Source organism: Nycticebus coucang, chromosome 17 (assembly GCF_027406575.1).
Source record: "Nycticebus coucang isolate mNycCou1 chromosome 17, mNycCou1.pri, whole genome shotgun sequence".
NCBI classification, from domain to species: domain Eukaryota; kingdom Metazoa; phylum Chordata; class Mammalia; order Primates; family Lorisidae; genus Nycticebus; species Nycticebus coucang.
In genome coordinates this window covers 39,088,794-39,108,763 of record NC_069796.1, presented here as the reverse complement: position 1 = coordinate 39,108,763, position 19,970 = coordinate 39,088,794, and the positions used below count along the sequence as shown (strand labels likewise).

Below are 19,970 nucleotides of genomic sequence, written 5' to 3'. Positions count from 1 at the left end.
CTCTGGGAGGCCGAGCGACTGGATTGCTTGAGCTCAGGAGTTCAAGACCAGCCTGAGCAAGAGTGAGAACCCATCTCTACTAAAAATAGAAAAACTAGGGCGGCGCCTATGACTCAGTGGGTAGGGTGCCAGCCCCATATACCAATGTTGGCAGGTTCAAACCTGGCCCCAGCCAAATTGCAACAAAAAAATAGCCGGGCGTTGTGGAAGGTGCCTGGAGTCCCAGCTACTCGGGAGGCTGAGACAAGAGAATCGCCTAAGCCCAAGAGATGAAGGTTGCTGTGAGCTGTGATGCCACAGTACTCTACCAAGGGTAATAAAGTGAGACTCTGTCTCAAAAAAAAAAAAAGTACATAAATAATTGTTTTGTAATTACTCAGGTTCTCAGCAGGAGACAGGAGGACACAATCAATATTCGCCTTCTTCCTAAGGACTCTAGCAGGATTCCTTAATTCTTTTTGTTGTTGTTGTTGAGACAGAGTTCCACCCCATACCCTGAGCAGAATGCAATGGTGTCATACCTTACCGCAACCTCAGACTTGGGCTGTGGTCATGCTTGCCACCAGCAATGGCTGGGTTTTTCCATTATTTTAGAAATTGGAGTCTCATTCTTGCTCCAGCAAGTCTGAAACTCCTGAGCTCAAGCAATTCTCCCTCCTCAGCCTCCCACAATGCTGGGATTACAGGTGTGAGCCTCAAATTGTTGGATAAAGGACAGCATATCAAGGAGAATATACATTAGTGTTTCTGAGAGGAAATAGAATTTGGTGGGAGAGTCTGTGAGCTAGGAATCAGAAATACCACTCTACTATAGGTAACTTGTATATCTCTGTGTGTGACACTGTGTTTTAGTCCTAAGAAGTTTGTGTGTCCGTTTGACCTTTAGAGGTATACTTTAGGGTACATAAATTCAGGGGCATTTTACATCAGAAAACATACCCATTACTACAAATCAAATACCATATGTGCAAAGAAAAAAGAAAACAAAACAAAAAAAAAATACCATACATGCATGGGAAAAGTATTATAGTAGATTACACATACAATCAAGAAATGAATAGTAATTATCTCTGAACAGTGGAATCATATTTTAATTTTTTTTCTCTCTTTGAATGTTTTTATTTTCTAGGCTTTTTTAGTTTTTCCATAATGAACATATGCTTTTTGTATGATGAAAGATTAAATAAAAATTTCAAATAAGTGTTGCATTTTTTTTCATTTGTTCCTTTAGCCATCATTTATTTACTTCCTGCTAGGAACATGGCACTGTGCCAAGGGCTTTAGTGAAATGGTAAAAGAAACAAAATATTTAATGCACTTCTTTCCAATTGCATCAATACATATATTTATTGACTGATGATTAGACAGACAAAAAGTTTGTGGAATAATAAAGAACAGTTTTAAACAACTTAAGGAAGTATTCAAGACAAGATAAACTATTGTACAGAAGTACTGAGCAGATATGAAGTAAAAGAGATCAAAATAGAGTGAATTTATGTAGCAAAAACCTTGAATTATGAGTAGTTTGAGCTGGGACACTGAGGGAAATAGAAGATGTAAAGCATTCTAAATGGAAAGGAGTGATAGAAATAAGGACAAAGAATTGAAAGTCTTCAAGTATGTATCTGGATGGGGAAAAGAATGATTAGTCAATGCAGAAAAATCAAGATTAAAGAGAAATTCAGTTAAAGAAATAAGGAATACTGGAATGAGAGCTTTAAATTTGGTTGAATAGGCCACCCCTTAAAAAGCAGTTACTAAAATAAAAACTGTTAAAGAAGCCAGGTGCTTTGTCTGACATCTATAATCCTAGCACTTTGGAAGGCTGATGTAGGAGGATCACTTGAGGCCAGGAGTCAGACCAGCCTGAACAAGACCCCATCTCTACAAAAAACAGAAAAATTAACCAAGTGTGATGGGGTAGTACCAGCTACTTTGAAGACTGAGGCAGGAGGATTGCTTAAGCCCAGGATTTTGAGGTTGCAGTAAGCTATGATGACACTACTGCACTCTAGCCCTGGGCAACAGAGCAAGACCCTGTCTCTTAAAAAAAAAAAAAAAAAAATTGAAGTTTACAAAGTTTTTGTTTTAGCTACATTGTAAAAATTGGGTTAGAACAAGGAGATACTAGACTCTAGGAAACAAGCAGTCTTGCTGTTGCTATTAGTCCAGGTATGAAGTAATAAAAGCCTGGATTACAGGGATGGCTATCTGAATGGAGAAAAGAAACTTTGGTAAGCATAAAAAATCAGCCCAGGGAAGGGGTTCATGCCTGTAATCCCACCACTTTGGGAGGCTGAGGCAGGAGTTCAGTTGAGGTCAGGAATTTAGAACCAACCTAGGCAACACAACGAGACCCCATCTCTACAAAAAAAATAAAATATATTAGCCTGACACAATAGTACAAGGCTGTAGACCCAGCTAATCAGGAGGCTGAGGCAGGAAAATCACATGAGCCTGGGAGTTGGAGGCTGCAGTGAACTATGATCATGCCACTGCACTCTAGTCCAGGCAACAGAGCAAGACTTCGTCTCACCAAAAAAAAAAAAAAAAAATCCTCTCTTTAAAATTTTATGTACGGCGGCACCTGTGGCTCAAGGAGTAGGGCGCCGGTCCCATATGCCGGAGGTGGCGGGTTCAAACCCAGCCCCGGCCAAAAACCACAAAAAAAAAAAAAAATTATGTAGAAGAATGGCTAAAATCTAAATAAGTGACAATACCAATGGCTGGCAAGGATGCAAAGCAACAGGAACTCTCATTCATTGCTGGTGAGAAGGCAAAATTGTACACCTACTTTGGAAAATAGTTTGAAAGTTTCTTACAAAGCTATTATATGATCTAGCAATTACACTTCTACATATATACCTGCTGTTTTAAACATACATTCGCAATTCTGCATGTGAATGTTTATAGCAGCTTTATTCATAATCACCAAAACCCAGATGCAACCAAGATGTCCATCAATAGGTGAATGGATAAATAAACTGTGGTATTTAGCCGGGCATTGTGGCAGGCACCAGTAGTCCCAGCTACTCGGGAGGCTGAGGGGGAGAATCGCCTAAGCCCAAAAGCTGGAGGTTTCTGTGAGCTGTGACACCACAGCACACTACTGAGAGTGACAAAGGGAGACTCTGTCTCTAAAAAAATAAAAAAAATAAAAAATAAACTGTGGTATAGCCATATAATGAAATACTGTTCAGCAATAAAAAGGAAGGAACTGTTCTCTTATGCAATGACACAGATGAATTAAATGAATATGGCTGAGTGAAAGAAGACAGTCTGAAAAGGCTATATGTAGTACATATACCCAGTGATTCTATTTATATGGCATTCTGGGAAAGGCAAAGCTATAGAGATGGTAAGTCAAATCAAAGATGGTCAGGAATTTGGGAAAGAAGAAGGGTTCAATAGGTGAAACAGGAGATTCAGGAGATTTTTTTAGGCTGGTAAAACTATTCTGTATGATACTATAATGGATGTTATGCATCTGTCAATGCCCATAGAACTTTACAGTACAAAAGGTAGACTTAAATGTTTGAAAAATAGGGCGGTGCCTGTGGCTCAGTGAGCAGGGTGCTGGCCCCATATACCGAGGATGGCGGGTTCAAACTCAGCCCCGGCCAAACTGCAACAAAAAAATAGCCAGGCGTTGTGGCAGGCACCTGTAGTCCCAGCTACTTGGAAGGCTGAGGCAGGAGAATCGCCTAAGCCCAGGAGTTGGAGGTTGCTGTGAGCTGTGTGACGCCACAGCACTCTACCGAGGGCAATAAAGTGAAACTCTGTCTCTACAAAAAAAAAAAGAAAGAAAGAAAAATATATATAATCATTTAGGAGGTCAGAGGATCCCAGAATGGAATGCAGACTATGACAGAAGAATCTAGGTGTATTAAAAGTGTGTGAGAGAATAGGGGAGAAAGGTACTGACCTACATAACTTTGGAAATGAGTAGTTGCTGTTAGACTAAAGACAAAAGAAACAAGCCAGGCATAGTGGCCCATCCTAACACTCTGGGAGGCTGAGGCAAGTGGATTGCTTGAACTCAAGAGTTTGAGACCAGTCTGAGCAAGAGTGAGACCCCATCTCTACCAAAAATAGCAAAATTAGCCAGGCATGGTGACACACCTGTAGTCCTAGCTACCTGGAAGACTGAGGCAAGAGGGTCACTTGAGCCCAGGAGTTTGAGGTTGCTGTGAGCTATGATGGTACGGCTCTCTACTCAGGGTGACAAAGTGAGATGCTGTCTCAAAAAAAAAAAAAAGAAAGAAAGAAAAGACAACAGAAGCACTGTACTCTAGTTGTTTCCCATGGGAATTTACATTAATTCTGAAGCCACTATATATATATATGTTGCAATTGAACAACTATGTAAATGGATGGCAGGTGGCAGGAACCTCAATTCTCACTGAGTGGGAGATTACAGCAAAGCAAAGTGAGGAAGCTGGAAATGATCCATGTGGTAAGGGATTAGAGTTGGAGACATAAGTATGAGCTCATGTTTAGCTAAATATAGATACAAGTGGATACATGTAGAAATATGCATAGATACAGTGTATATACATAGGTTAGTATGCTCACATATATTTCCTTGCTCTCTCAGCTATGTGATACTAGAAACAAAATTGCACCCCAGTAGCAACACACACACCTAGCACTCACATCTTAATTTTTAACATCATTCTCCGATTTAAGAGAGTGGCTCAGTGAGTAGGGCGCCGGCCCCATATACCAAGTGTGGCGGGTTCAAATCCAGCCCGGGCCAAACTGCAACAAAAAAATAGCCGGGCGTTGTGGCGGGCGCCTGTAGTCCCAGCTGCTCGGGAGGCTGAGGCAGGAGAATCGTGGAAGCCCAAGAGCTGGAGGTTGCTGTGAGTCCTGTGACGTCATGGCACTCTACTGAGGGCGGTAAAGTGAGACTCTGTCTCTACAAAAAAAAAAGAAAGAAAGAAACTCTAGATTCTTGGAGAAATGGTGATTCTAGGCCTAGGGCAGGAAATGTACAAGATGAGGCTGGAACATCTTTTAAAGTAAGAAAATACTAAACATAGATACACACAAACACTCTAATCGTGAGAAACTCTAATCATAAGAAAGAGCTCCCAAGGACCAAAGCTAGAACAATTGGAGCAAAAATAAATAAATAATAGTATTGGATTATAATCCAAAGTATAAAATATATATGGATTAGTCCAGATGGATATAAATAAATGAATAAATAAATAAGTGGGGAGAATAAATAAATCTTCTATGCAAAATAATTCCAAATGTTTTATGTAGATACTTTACCCTTGGAGGCGAAGCATTAACTCCTATCTCCTTAAATATGGGCTGTACATAGCAACATCCTTCCAAAGAGTACAATATGGAAAGGGGATAGAGAGAAAGAATAACTTTATAGTGGAGAAACCTGACAAACACACTTCAGCCAGGTGATTAAGATTAACCAGGTGAATTAACATTAACATCAACAGACATAAATCATGTCGATGGTGTGTACCCTTGGTATTATGTGATTAAAATGGCACTTTACTTTTTTTTTTTTTTTTTTGAGATAGAGTCTTTGTCATCTTGGTAAAGTACCATGGCATCATAGCTCATAGCAACCTCAAACTCTTGGGCTCAAGTGATTCTCTTGCCTCAGCTTCCCAAGTAGCTGGGACTATTTTTAGAGATGGGGTCTCCCTCTGGCTCAGGCTGGTCTCAAACTCCTGAGGTCAGTTGATCCACCCACCTCGGCCTCCCACAGTGCTAGGATTGATTACAGGCATGAGCCACCGTGCCCAGCAACATCAGACAAATAGGGACATTCTCTAATACCTGATCAGTGCTTCTCAAAATTATAAATGTTTTCAGACAAGGAAAGTCTAAAAAACTGTCACAGCCAAGAGGAGCCCAGGAAGATGTGTAAAAGGCTAAATGTAATATGGTATCCTGGATGGGATCTGAAACAGAAAAAAGACATGAGGTAAAATTAAAGAAAATCTGAATAAAGCTTGGATTTTAGCTAATAATGATTTATCAATTAGCAAATAATAATGTATTGATGTTGATTCATTAATTGTGACAAATGTGCTACACTAACGTAAGATGTTAGTAGAGGAAACTAAGTACAGGCAGTCCCCAAGTTATGAACGAGATAGATTCTGTAGGTTTGTTAAGTTGAATGTGTATGTAAGGTGGAACAGGTTCATTTACCTATTACCTGTAATAGCCTCCATTCCTAAGTGCAAGTCGTACATCAGTCACATGTTTGTAACTTGGGGACTTAATTTAAATACTCACTGTTACTAGTGTGAGTTGTCCGTAATTCAGATGTTTATGACCTGGGGACTGCCTGTATGGAGTACTATCTTTACAACTTTTCTTTAAGTTTAAACTATTCCAAATTTAAAAGTTGTTTTTTTTTGTTTTTTTTAAGACAGAGTCTCACTTTGTCGCCCTTGGTAGAGTGCTGTGGTGTCACAGCTCACAGCAACCTCCAGCTTTTGGGCTTAGGCGATTCTCGGGGCTGGGTTTGAACCTGTCACCCTTGGTATTTGGGGCAGGTGCCCTACTCACTGAGCCACAGGCATAGCCCTAAAAGTTTATTTTTTAAATTATGTATTACTTTAGATTTCTAGGAATTTATCTTTTAGTGTTAAAGAGATGTGCAAAAACTATCTAAAGGCTATTTATAATATTATGTGGAAAAAAATCAATATGACCTAAGTATCTAATGAAATATGGTTAACTCAGTTATGGGATACAATTTGATTCTGTAGTCATTAAAAATGAAGCTCAAGGCTCAGCGCCTGTAGCTCAGCGGCTAGGGTGCCAGCCACATACACTGGAGCTCAAGGGTTCAAACCCAGCCTGGTCCTGCCAAACAACAATGACAACTGCAACCAAAACACACCCGGGCATTGTGGCAGGCACCTGTCATCCCAGCTACTTGGGAGGCTGAGAATCACTTAAGCCCATAAGTTTGGGGTTGCTGTGAGCTGTGATGCCACAGCACTCTACCAAAGGTGACATAATGAAACTATGTCTCAAAAAAAAAAAACAGTGAAGCTCAAGCTTATATTAAATTTAAAAATCAAAGATTTGAGACCAGCCTAAGCAAGAGCAAAACCCTGTAATAGCCATAGGGGGTGGCACCTGTGGCTCAAAAGGGTAGGGCGCTGGCCCCACGTGCCGGAGGTAGAGGGTTCAAGCCCAGCCCTGGCCAAAAACTATAGGAAAAAAAAAAAATTGCCGTGGGATGGGCAGCACCTGTGGCTCAGTGGGTAGGACCCTAGTCCCATATACCAAGGGTGGCCGGTTTGAACCTGGCCCCGGTCAAACTGCAACAAAAAAATAGCTGGGCATTGTGGCAGGCATCTGTAGTCCCAGCTACTCAGGAGGCTGAGGCAAGAGAATCACCTAGGACCAGGAGTTGAAGGTTGCTCTGAGCTGTGACACCATGGCACTCTACCAAGGGCAATGAAATGAGACTCTGTCTCTTAAAAAAGAAAAAAAATAGCTGTGGGTTATGGCAGGTGCCTGTAGTCCCAGCCACTCAGGAGGCCAAGGCAAGAGAATTGCTCAAGCCCAAAAGTCTGAGGTTGCTGTGAGCTATGACGGGTGTGACAAAGTGAGACACTATCTCAAAATAAATAAACAAATAAATAATTTAAAAATCAAGTTATAAAACAAAAGATATGTAATATTACCAATACATTATAATGAACAGAATATTTGTATATATCAATTTTATAAATACCAGACAGAGATCTATGGCTGGTTGGTATAATGTATTTGCTTTTAATTCTAATAGTAGTCAAGTATTACTATGATGGTCGGTAAAAAATGAGTAAAGGTTGGGCCAGGCATGGTAGCTCACAGAAGCCAAGGTGGGAGGACAGCTTGAGCTCAGGAGTTAAAGACCAGCCTATGCAAGAGTAAGACTCCATCTTACTAAAAATAGAAAAAATCAGTTAGGGCATGGTGGTGCATGTTTGTAGTCCTAGCTGCTTGGGAGGCTGAGGCAAGAGGATTGCTTGAATCCAGGAGTTTAAGGTTGCTGTGACCTAGGTTGAGGCCATGGCATGCTAGACCAGGTGACAGAGTGAGGCTCTTTTCTGAAAAAAAAAAAAAAAAAAAAAGCAGTAAAAGTTTTTTTTTTTGGCGGGGGCTGGGTTTGAACCCACCACCTCCGGCATATGGGACCAGCACCCTACTCCTTGAGCCACAGGCACCGCCCAGCAGTAAAGGTTTTAAGAAAAAAAAAAATTACTATAGGTATAAAATCAAGGAGCTGGCTCTGCGCCTGTGGCTCAAGCAGCTAAGGAGCCAGCCACATACACTTGAGCTGCGGGTTCGAATCCAGACTGGGCTGGCCAAATAACAATGACGGCTGCAACCAAGAAATAGACGGCCATTGTGGTGGGTGCCTGTAGTCCCAGCTACTTGGGAGGCTGAGGCAGGAGAATCACTTGAGCCCAGGAGTTGGAGAATGCTGTGAGCTGTGATGCCACAGCACTCTACCAGGGTGACAGCTTGAGTGTCTCAAAAAAATAAATAAATAGGGTGCCTGTGGCTCAAAAGAGTAAGGTGCCGGTCCCATATGCCGGAGGTTGTGGGTTCAAACCCAGTCCTGGCCAAAAACTGCAAAAATAAGTAAATAAATAAATAAAATAAAGGAGCTAATCAAATGGAATATTTAGGTTAATCATAAATATGGCAGTGCAGGACCGCACCCATAGCTCAGTGGGTAGGGCACTGGCCACACATACACCAAGGCTGGTGAGTTCAAACCCGGCCTTGGCCAGCTAAAATCAACAAAGGCAACAACAACAAAAAAAAATTACCCAGGCATTGTGGCAGGCACCTGTAGTCCCAGCTAGTTGGGAGGCTGAGGCAAGAGAATCGCTTTAGCCCAAGAGTTTGAGGTTGCTGTGAGCTGTGACACCACAGCACTCTACCGAGGGTGACATAGTGAAACTCTGTCTCAAAAAAATAAATAATAAATAAATAAATGAGGCAGTGTTAAGAAAATCGAGCAGGAATGAATCTTTCTCAGGTAAAGATGATAGGTTCACCTATGTATTTGGTTTCAGAAAGCAATAGAAAGAACTTAGCTTAGGTAGAAAATTGCTTTCTGAGTCAGTCAGAAACCTTCAAGAGAAACATGAAACAGAAACATAAATCAATGTCTGTAATGTAACTGGAAATAAATTTCTTAAAGATATCAAGTTGTAGCCTTGATTTATTTTTCTTTTCTTTTTTTTAGTTTATGGCTGGGGCTGGGTTTGAACCCCTTGAACCCGCCACCTCCAGGCATATGGGGTCAGCGCTCTACTCCTTTGAGCCACAGGCACCGCCCTAGCCTTGACTTTTGTAAAAGGTAAACTTCTCTCGGCAGAAAGGTCATATTGGTTGGCAATGGAGATTAAGCCATTCTTCTCCCAGGTGAGTCCTTGGTGAATATTTTTGTGTATTGCCTCCACTGGAAGATGTATATTGGAAATATGAGTGCTAGCAGCAATTCTGGTGAGCTTTTCTCCCCTTCATACTAATTAAAAGGAAAAGTCACCCTGAGGAATAAGTACCACCAAGTATATAGGATTTCATCTCAGATACCCTTGTCCACAGTTGTACAAGCTCTTTGACAAGAATAGGATTCTAAGAAACTGCAATCCATAGCTATGCCTTGGAGACATCCAGAACCTTACCTTGTGCATTACAATGAACATCTCTGCCTCACCTATCCCACACTTGGGAAACCCAAGTTTCCTCTTTCACATGTCCTCTTACTCACTGCAATTTGCCCACTTTTTCTAGAAGCTCTTCTTGGCTGGTACCATGTCCTTTTACCAAAGACTTTAGGAGTTCCCAGGACTGGTGAAAGTTTGGGATCTTATGGTCTGAATCCTTCCCTGATAGAGAACAGCTAAGAAGCAACCCTAATAGCAAGAATCAGCTTATTTTACAGGTTATGATGGCCTGGCATTTAGTGAATCAGCACTTTTAAGTCAGAAGGACCCTTAAGGAATTCTCCAGTTTTTCACACTCCTCTTTTAATAGAAGAATAAAAAGAGTAGTGGGCATGAGGGTTAATATCTCCCAGGAAAATCTCTGCGATGACTTATGTGACCCCATCCATCCCCCTCTGATGTTTCCTGTGAGAATCAGAAGTATCTCATTGCTTATCTAAGTGAGGAGGGAACAAGCCTAGGACTCCAATTTTAGGGGTAATTTTGTCTTATAAGTGAGAACTGAGTCACTCTGAAAGCTGGTGTTGGAGGCTCTTGTGGAGTGTTTGAACTCAGTTCAATTTGCCACACCCCTTGCTCATCAAGGCAGGCCCATAAATCAGGAGATGCAGCCTGGCGTTCACCTGTAGGGCAGGTAACAGTGCCACCTACCAGATGTTCTTCCCCAAGAAAGTGGCTATGCCCCAAAGGACACCTCTAGAAAGTCTAGTTAAGACATGGTGAGTCTGATACAAGTGCACAAAAGCTGTAAGAAAAAAACTATGGTCGGGAATCTACTCTGAAATTTTTCACCTAGAAGGCCTTCTCTTAGATCCTGGTATTGGCATAATTATAGCAAGATTAAAAAAAAAAAATCCAGAGTCAGACTTCTCCAGCAGAGATGTATTAGATGTAAAAGTTTGTTAATTGAAAATAATTGTTTCACCATTATAGTTAGGTAGGATGCCTGTCTTGAGAGTGGGGAGGTCTGTCAATAGCCTCTGAAGTTTAGTTCAAGCCCTAACCTAGACTATCACAATGCCTCTGCCCATAAACTGGGAAGGTTTTTTAACCAAGAGTAAACCATACTGTAGAGTCCAAAGAAAACAGCAACACTAGGCTTGGCACCTGTAGCACAGTGGTTACGACGCCGGCCACATACACCCAGGCTGGCAGGTTCAAACCCAACCCAGGCCAGCTAATCAACAACGACAACCGCCAAAAAAAAAAAAATAGCCATGGGTGGTGCCTGTGGTTCAAAGGAGTAGGGTATCAGCCCCATATGCAGGAGGTGGCAGGTTCAAACCCAGCCCCGGCCAAAAACTGCAAAAAAAAAAAAAAAAAAATAGTGAGGAGTTGTGGTGGGCGCCTGTAGTCCCAGCTACTTGGTAGGCTGGGGCAAGAGAATCGCTTGAGCCTAAGAGTTAGAGGTTGCTGTGAGCTGTGACGCTATGGTACTCTACCAAGGGCAACATAGTGAGACTCTGTCTCAAAAAAAAAAAAGAAAAAGAAAACAGCAACACTATTCTAAGTGCCAGGGATTTCATATCAATATTAGGATTACTGGAGAGTGACTAAAGGATTCAGAAATATTTAAAAACCCCTTAGAGTACTAGATAGGCCACTATTCAGAAGTTGGTAATCTCATGCCCAAGAATTTTTTTTTTTAAGAGATAATCTCACTCTGTTGCCCTGCGTAGAGTGCCTTGGCATCGTAGCTCACAGCAGTGTCAAACTCCAGGGCTCAAGCGATCCTCTTACCTCAGCCTCCAAGTAGCTGGGACTACAAGCACTTGCTACAGTGCCCAGCTAGTTTTTCTATTTTTAGTAAAGACGGGTCTCCCTCTTGCTCAAACTGGTCTTGAACTTCTGAGCTCAAGCAATCCACCCCCCTTGACCTCTCAGAGTGCTAGGATTACGGGTGTAAGCCACTGCGCCCAGACATGTTTGGAAATTTGTAACAGTAATTTTTTTTTTTTCTTTTGTAGAGACAGTCTCACTTTACCATCCTCAGTAGAGTGCCATGACTTCACAGGACTCACAGCAACCTCCAGCTCTTGGGCTTCCGCGATTCTCCTGCCTCAGCCTCCGGAGCAGCTGGGACTACAGGCGCCCGCCACAACACCAGGCTATTTTTTTGTTGCAGTTCAGCCAGGGCTGGGTTTGAACCCGCCACCCGCGGTATATGGGGCCGGTGCCCTACTCATTGAGCCACAGGTGCCACCCTGGAAATTGTTAAAGTATAATTTTCGGCCAGTCGTGATGGCTCACATCTGTAATTCTAGCATTCTGGGAAGCCGAGGTAGGAGGATCACTTGAGTTCAGAGGTTTGAGACCAGCCTGCACAAAAGAGAGACCCATCTGTACTAAAAATAAAAAAGTTAGCTGGGTGCTGGGGCAGGCGCCTGTAAATCTCAGCTACTCAAGAGTCTGAGGAAAAAGGATCTCTTGAGCCCAGGAGTTTGAGGTTGCTGACACTATGGCACTCTAGCCTGAGCAATAGAGTGAAACCCTGTCTCCCCCGCAAAAAAATTAATTAATTAATTAAAGGGCACTTTTTTTTTTTTGAGACAGAGCCTCAAGCTGTCACCCTGGGTAGAGTGCCATGGCATCACAGCTCACAGCAACCTCCAGCTCCTAGGCTCAAGCAATTCTCCTGCCTCCGCCTCCCAAGTAGCTGGGACTACAGGCACCTACCACAACGCCTGGCTATTTTTTGGTTGCAGCCATCATTGTTGTTTGGTGGGCCCGGGCTGGATTCCAACCGCCAGCTCAGGTGTATGTGGCTGGCGCCTTAGCCACTTGAACCACAGGCACTGAGCCAAAGGGCACTTTTTTTTTTTTGAAACAGAGGCTCACTCTATTACCCTAGGTAGAGTACCATGGTGTCATCATAGCTCACAACAATCTCAAACTCCCAGGCCCAAGCTGTCCTCCCTCCTCAGTTTTAAAGTGCACTTTTCAACTTGTGAATCAAAGAAGAAATCAGCAGAAATTAGAAAATACTCAGAAATAAATGGTAATGAGAATATTATGTATCAGAACTTGTGGGATACAACTAAAAAGGTACTTAAGAAATTTATAGCAGGCTCAACGCCTGTGGCTCAAGCAGCTAAGGCGCCAGCCACATACACCTGAGCCGGCGGGTTCGAATTCAGTCCCAGCCCATCAAACAACAATGACGGCTGCAACCAAAAAAAAATAGCCAGGTGCGTGGCAGGTGCCTGTAGTCCCAGCTATACTTAGGAGGCAGAGGCAGGAGAATCACTTGAGCCCAGGAGTTGGAGGTTGCTGTGAGTTGTGATGCTCTGCCACTCTACCCAGGGTGACAGCTTGAGGCTCTGTCTCAAAAAAAAAAAAAAGAAATTTATAGCAGTAGTGCTTACTTTAGAAAATAACTAAGCCTCATTAAGGAACTAAAAAGTCAGAAAAACAATGATAAACATGAAGAAATGGAAGGAAGGAAATAAAAGGGCAGAAATTAATGAAGTAGAAAACATTCAGTAGAGAAGATCAACAAAACCAAAAGTTAGTTACCTGATAAGGCTAATAAAATAGATCAACTTGCAAGAGTAACCAAGCACAAAAACAGAGACCCAAAAACAGAGAATGCACAAATAATATTAAACATGATATGGGAAACATAGCTAAATGCACTACAGAGATTTAATAGATAAGGGGTATAATTATCTGTCAATAAATATGAAAACTTTGATAAAATGAATGAATAAATTCCTGGAAAAATACAATTACCAAAACTAGCTAAATAAATAAAGAGCCCAGCCCGGCACAATGGCTCACACCTATAATCCCAGCACTTGGGAGGCTGAGGCAGGTGGATTGACTGACCTCACAGGTTCAAGACCAGCCTGAGGCAGAGCAAAACCCCATCTCTAAAAAATAGCTGGGCATTGCCTGTAGTCCCGGCTACTCGGGAGGCTGAGGCAAGAGAATCGCTTAAGCCCAGGAGTTGGAGGTTGCTGTGAGCTGTGTGATGCCATGGCACTCTACCGAGGGCCATAAGGTGAAACTCTGTCTCTACAAAAAAATTAAAAAAAAAAAAAAAATAGCCGGGCATTATGGTGAGCATCTATAGTCCCAGCTACTTGGGAGGCTGAGGCAAGAGGATCACTTGAACCCAACAGTTTGAAGTTGCCATGAGCTAAGATGCCATGGCACTCTACCAAGGGTGACCAAGTGAGACTCTGTCTCAAAAAAAAGAAATAAAGAGATAAAGAGCCTGAAAATTTAAATCAACTTAAGCTTTCCACAAAGCAAGCTCCAGGCCCCAATGGCTGCACCAGTGAATTTTTTGAGTCAATAGAAAAATAGATCATGGGGGCAGCACTTGTGGCTCAGTGAGTAGGGCACGGGCCCCATATAGGGAGGGTGGCAGGTTCAAACCCAGCCTCAGCCAAACTGCAACAAAAAAATAGCTGGGCGTTGAGGTGGGCGCCTGTAGTCCCAGCCAGCTACTCGGGAGGCTGAGGCAAGAGAATCACCTAAGCCCAAGAGCTGGAGGTTGCTGTGAGCTGTGATGCCATGGCACTCTACCGAGGGCAACAAAGTGAGACTCTGTCTCTAAAAAAAAAACGAAAGAAAAATGGATCATTGAACTGTGGTAGAGAGCTACACAGCAATGAAAACAAACTACAACTTATGTGCATCAACATGATTTGACTCACAAAACAATGTTGAGTGAAAGAAGCAGTCACAGAAGAATTCATGCACTATGATTTCATTTATATGACATTAAAAAATAGGCAGATGGGCGGCGCCTGTGGCTCAGTCGGTAAGGCGCCGGCCCCATATACCGAGGGTGGCGGGTTCAAACCCGGCCCCGGCTGAACTGCAACCAAAAAATAGCTGGGCGTTGTGGCGGGCACCTGTAGTCCCAGCTACTCGGGAGGCTGAGGCAAGAGAATCGCTTAAGCCCAGGAGTTGGAGGTTGCTGTGAGCCGTGTGAGGCCACGGCACTCTACCGAGGGCCATAAAGTGAGACTCTGTCTCTACAAAAAAAAAAAAAAATAGGCAGATAATCAATGTATGTATACATAAGGTTATACAAATCAGTATTGAAATTATTAAGAAAAGCAAGAGAATAATTTAGGATAATGTTTACCTAGAAGAGAGATGAAATCTGGGAAGGACATACAGAGTAGAGGGGCTTCTAAGATACTAGAAATACCCTATTTCCTAACCTGAGTGTTAGATACACAGGTTTTCTTTTCATTATTATTCTTGAATTCCCTTCCAAGTATATACTTTAGAGAAATTCTTGTACTTGCAGAACACATCTTTTTTGGGGTTTTTTTTTTTTTTCGAGACAGAGCCTCAAGCTGTCACCCTGGGTAGAGTGCCAGAGCATCACAGCTCACAGTAACCTCCAACTCCTGGGCTCAAGTGATTCTCCTGCCTCTGCCTCCCAAGTAGCTGGGACTACGGGTGCCCGCCACAACGCCCGGCTATTTTTTGGTTGGAGCCATCATTGTTATTTGGTGGGCCTGGGCTGGATTCGAACCTGACAGCTCAGGTGTATGTGGCTGGCGCCTTAGCTGCTTGAGCCACAGGCACCGAGCCAAGAAGACATCTTATGTATACTCTTTTGTGTTTTTTATATCCTTTTCAATGTATAAATTTATTTGTTTTGTGCAGATGATAGAAGGATACGGATTACCTGACATGGGGAAGATGTCCAGTGCATATTAAGTGACAACCATGTTGCAGAACTCTACAGCATAATCCATTATATTAAAAATATTAATGTGTCCATTAAAACAAATCTGAACAATATACATTAAAGTGTGAACGCTAGTTATTTCTGGGATGATATCCATTTTGGGCTTACACATTTCTGTTTCAATATTTTCCAGTAACCTCATTTACTTTTGTGGTCAAAAAACCGATAATAAAGGTTACTTTTATATGTGTAAAAAACTTTCATATAGAGGAATAATTATTCTAGAAAGAAGGATTTTTCTTCTTTTTGCAAGCAGAAAAGAGTTCTTTGATGGCCCCCAAATTCTGTAGAAGAATTTATGAGAAGAGACAGTTCTAATTGGGAAGGGGTTCTGGGCTCAGGTCCTTTTAATAGTTGGAGAGTGAATGGGGCCTTGGTCCTTCTAGCTCACCAGGCTTTCCTAAGTACAAAGCAAACCTATTTCTCCTTGCCACTTTCTATGTCCAGCTCAGGAGGTAACTGAGATCTTGGCCAGCTGCTCTTCTGTCCTGCTCCATTGTTCCAGATTGTTCCAGGTCCCCAGGTAGTTAAGCCCAAGGCCAACAATGTCCTGACTTCCTGAGTAAACACCTGTGAACCAAGAGAAGACATGGTGAAGCCACAGCAAGTGCTCAGAGACATAGTACTGCAAATTATAGAGCAAAAGGAATGATAGAGGATAAGGAAAGCCCAGGAGATCTTGTTCTGGGCCAGCCAGTGAATTGCCCTTCTCCCTCTAGCCCTGCAAAGTTTTGTCCCCAGAAACAGGGTCCTGCTATGTTTGCAAGATCATGCTAGTCAGGATCTAGGCCAGGCTAGAGTGCAGTGGCTATTCCAGGCGTTATCATCACACACTGCAGCCTAGAACTCTTAACCTTTAAGCAATACTCCTGCCTTGGCCTCCTCAGTAGCTGATACTACAGCCATGCACCACCAGGCCTGGTTACCTGGCTAGCTTGTATTCATTCTTTGGATTTCAAGTTATGGACCACTTCCTCCCCCAACCCTCACTTCACCAATTCCCACCACTCTCCTTCACTACCCTTCAAGAAGGGGTAGGGGCCTCTCCTCCCACAGCCTGTGCTGCTTCCCTTACCAGCACTTTTCCAGTTGCATATTTATTTGTTTGACTGGGACTTAAGCTTCCTGAGGTCAGCAACCATGGTTTTACTCACTACTGTATCTCTAGTACCAAAAACTCAATGGTAGGTACTCAGAAAATATTTCCGGTGACTCACACCTGTAATCCTAATACTCTAGTAGGCCAACGCAGGTGGATTCCTTGAGCTCACGGGTTCAAGACCAGCCTGAGCAAAAACAAGACCCTGTCTCTATTAAAAATAGAAAAACTCGGGGCGGCACCTGTGGCTCAGTCGGTAAGGCACCGGCCCCATATACCGAGGGTGGCGGGTTCAAACCCGCCCCGGCTAAACTGCAACCAAAAAATGGCTGGGCGTTGTGGCGGGCGCCTGTAGTCCCAGCTGCTTGGGAGGCTGAGGCAAGAGAATTGCTTGCCTCCAGAAGCTGGAGGTTGCTGTGAGCTGTCTGATGCCATGGCACTCTACCGAGGGCAATAAAGTGAAACTCTGTCTCTACAAAAAAAAAAAAAAAAAAAAAAATAGAAAAACTGAGGCAAGAGGGTCACTTGAGCCTAAGAGTTGGAGGTTGCTGTGAGCTATGACTCTACGACACTCTACCCAGGGCAACAGCTTGAGACTCTGTCTCAAAAAAAAAAAAAGAAAAGAAAAAAGAAAATGTTTGTATATGGACGAGTAAAATGAAGGAATGGTATAGAGGGCAAGTAATAGAGTATCCCTCCACTTGTCTAGAGTGTGGTTCTCAGCAGCCTGGCTTTGGGGCTAGGGAAAGGAGCATCAGTATTTATGCTGTCTTCCTCTCCTCCCTGCTCTTTCCCATTCTTTCCTCACTGTGCCTCCCCCTACACCATCCTACTCCCCCACAATTGAGTTTGCGCTCCCTCTACTGACCAGACTTCAGAACTGCAGGGAGCCAAGCCCAGGTACCCTCTATTCTATTCTTCCCTCTGGAGAGACCTTGCTATCCCTACTACCTGTTTAAGGGTTCCTAAAGGACTATGAAGAGAAAACAAGGCTGGTCATCACACTGGAGATTTCCAAGATCTGAGACCACACCTCCCCATCCTCAACACCAGGAGCCCTTCTCTCACCCCCTCACCTCATGCTCAGTTTTCTGAGGCCTCCATTCCCAGACTCTTACTTCAGCTAATTCACAGAGATGTTGATTTCCGGAGCCTTTGGCTGATAGATTAGCTCTGACTGTGGAAGAGATCCGAAGATGGGTTGGAATAGACAGAAAGAGATCGTGAAAGACAAGCACAGAGGAAGAGACCCAATGGCAGGATATAAACCCACAGTGAGACAAAATGAAGGTTAGGATTGAGAAAGACAACTCATTAGCGCTGTGACCCCAGCACTTTCCACCCCCATGGACTCACAAACCAGGGTGCTTATCTTCTGAAGAAATTTCCCTCAGTCCTTCAGTCTACCTATGTTAATACAGAGCTAAGGAGAGTAATTGTGTTGATCACACCTTCAGGCTTAATGGAGATATTTAGGACAGCTCCTAGACAAGAGTGCTCTCCCAACCTCTGTCCCATTCTCCTCAGGAGACCCAACCTGGAGCTTACATTTTCACCATCACTGTCACTGAATGGGTACTTTGGCTCCACCCCTTTCTCAGGCTTGCTTCTTTCCTCCTCTGCCATCAGCTCATCTAGCCAGACAAGTTCCTGTGGTGAGAAGATCCATTCTAATGCCTTTCGGATTCCCACCAGGCCCAACAACTGCAGGAACAGAAACAGGAATATTAATGATAGTAATATTTATTGAGTACTACCTATGTGCTAGGAATTATGTATCAGTTTCATTGAATGCTAACACATTCCTATGAGGTAGATAATACAATAATTGTTCCCATCGTACAGAGAAGGAAACTGATATATTGGTTACTTTCAGAAGTTGCACAACTGGGATGTGGTAAGCATATTGATTCTACTGCAAAGCCCATGTAAGAACAAGACCGGAAGCCACCTGTGTGGTTATTTACTGAGTAACAAGAGGGTCAGCATTTCCTCTCACAGGATTGAAGTTTTATTCTGGGTGTTTTATTCTTATCTGTGGATGATCAACCCAAAGGAATTGAGTCAGGTATTCCAGGACTAGCCCATCTCTAGGTATCCCTCTGCCATCTTTCTTTGTATTGAGATCCCCAACCAGGAAGAGCCACGGCAAGTGAGAGAGAGGAGATTCTTCCTCTTGTGGAGGCTTTGGCTACCCTTCTAGACACAGAGTCTCCCAGGAATCCCCAGGACACTGTCCAACCCTGCTCCAAATCACCATGAGGGGGAAGATGATGGCTGCAGGGGTAGACTTGATTATCCAAAGCAGACCCAGGCAGGAAAGCTGGATGGCTGTGAAGAGGTGGACCCTGCTCAGGGGTACATGCCGCAAGAGCAGCAGGTCTGGCTGATGTTTTGCTGGCATCAGCAATAGCTGCACTCTCTTCATGAACTAGAAGAATGAAAGCAAGAGGAAAGCAGGACAATCAGGTAGCCTGACAGAAAGATATCACTGTGAACTATCTCAGGCCAGCAAGGGGGGTGGGGGACAGACAGCTCTCTTGACCTCTCCCCATCTAGAGTATAGCAGCAGAGGTCCTGTGCCCAGGAGAGATAGGAAAGGAGGAGAGGAGGACAATCAGCAAATGTAGGCAGGAGATACTAGCAGGAAAGAAAAAAAGGAGTGGAGTTGCTAGGTGATTTTAATGGGCTTACCTGGATACTGTTCAATGCTGCCACCCCCATGTACAAGAAGATGCCGTAGAGCACAGGCATTGGGATGAACTGGTAGAAAGATGTGGAGAGCTGGCAAAGGAGTTTACCTTTGCCAACCACCCAGAGGCCTCCATAAGATCCAACCCCAGCCTCTAGCATCTAACGTCCTTCCCAGGACTTTCCTTTCCTTTTACACTTTGTATGCCTGATCTTATTGAATCTCACATCAACCAGAGGAAATAAATTATATTATTCTGTCCATTTCACAGATGGGTAAATTGAATTTCAGAAGAACTAAGCAATCTTGCCCTTCCTCTACCTACCTCTTTTCTTATCTGTCATATTCCTCTTTGTTTGTTTTGAGACAGAGTTTCACTTTGTTACCCTGGGAAGAGTACTGTGGCATCATATAGCTCACAGCAACCTCAAACTCTTGGGCTCAAGCGAACCTCTTGCCTCAGCCTCTCTAGTAGCTGGAACTACAGGCACCTGCCACCCACACCTGGCTAGTTTTTTTATTTTTAGTAGAGACAGGGTCTTGCTCTTGCTCAGGCTGGTCTCAAACTCCTGAGCTCAGGCAATCCACCCGCCTTAGACTCCCAGATTGCTAGGATAATAGGCATGAGTCACCGCACCTGGCCTTTTCCCCTGTGTTCTTTCTGCTCCCATTATACTGGCCTCCTTTCCTTCCCTCAGCATGCCCAAGTTTGTTCCTAACCCTTGAGAA

At 43.3% G+C, this 19,970-nt stretch overlaps 2 protein-coding genes across 12 annotated transcripts in view; one reads left to right on the top strand and one right to left on the bottom strand.

Annotated features, from left to right (window-relative positions):
- Positions 1–19,970, top strand: part of HBEGF (heparin binding EGF like growth factor) — a 67,947-nt gene that overhangs the window by 7,999 nt on the left and 39,978 nt on the right. The window lies entirely within an intron of this gene.
- SLC4A9 (solute carrier family 4 member 9) overlaps positions 1–19,970 on the bottom strand; it is a 72,053-nt gene that overhangs the window by 41,622 nt on the left and 10,461 nt on the right. For 2 of the 11 annotated variants that reach the window (XM_053566469.1, XM_053566472.1), the window contains exons 18-22: positions 19,244–19,333; positions 18,807–18,980; positions 18,098–18,253; positions 17,626–17,726; positions 15,270–16,020 (exon numbers count right to left, since the gene is read on the bottom strand). In XM_053566469.1, coding sequence (XP_053422444.1) covers positions 17,673–17,726; positions 18,098–18,253; positions 18,807–18,980; positions 19,244–19,333 — 474 coding nt within the window. In that variant the 3' untranslated portion in view covers positions 15,270–16,020; positions 17,626–17,672. Of the gene's footprint in view, positions 1–3,904; positions 4,922–5,814; positions 5,940–15,268; positions 16,021–17,625; positions 17,727–18,097; positions 18,254–18,806; positions 18,981–19,243; positions 19,334–19,970 lie in introns of those variants that run through there. The other 9 variants (XM_053566476.1, XM_053566477.1, XR_008375196.1 and 6 more) reach the window with 8 other exon arrangements.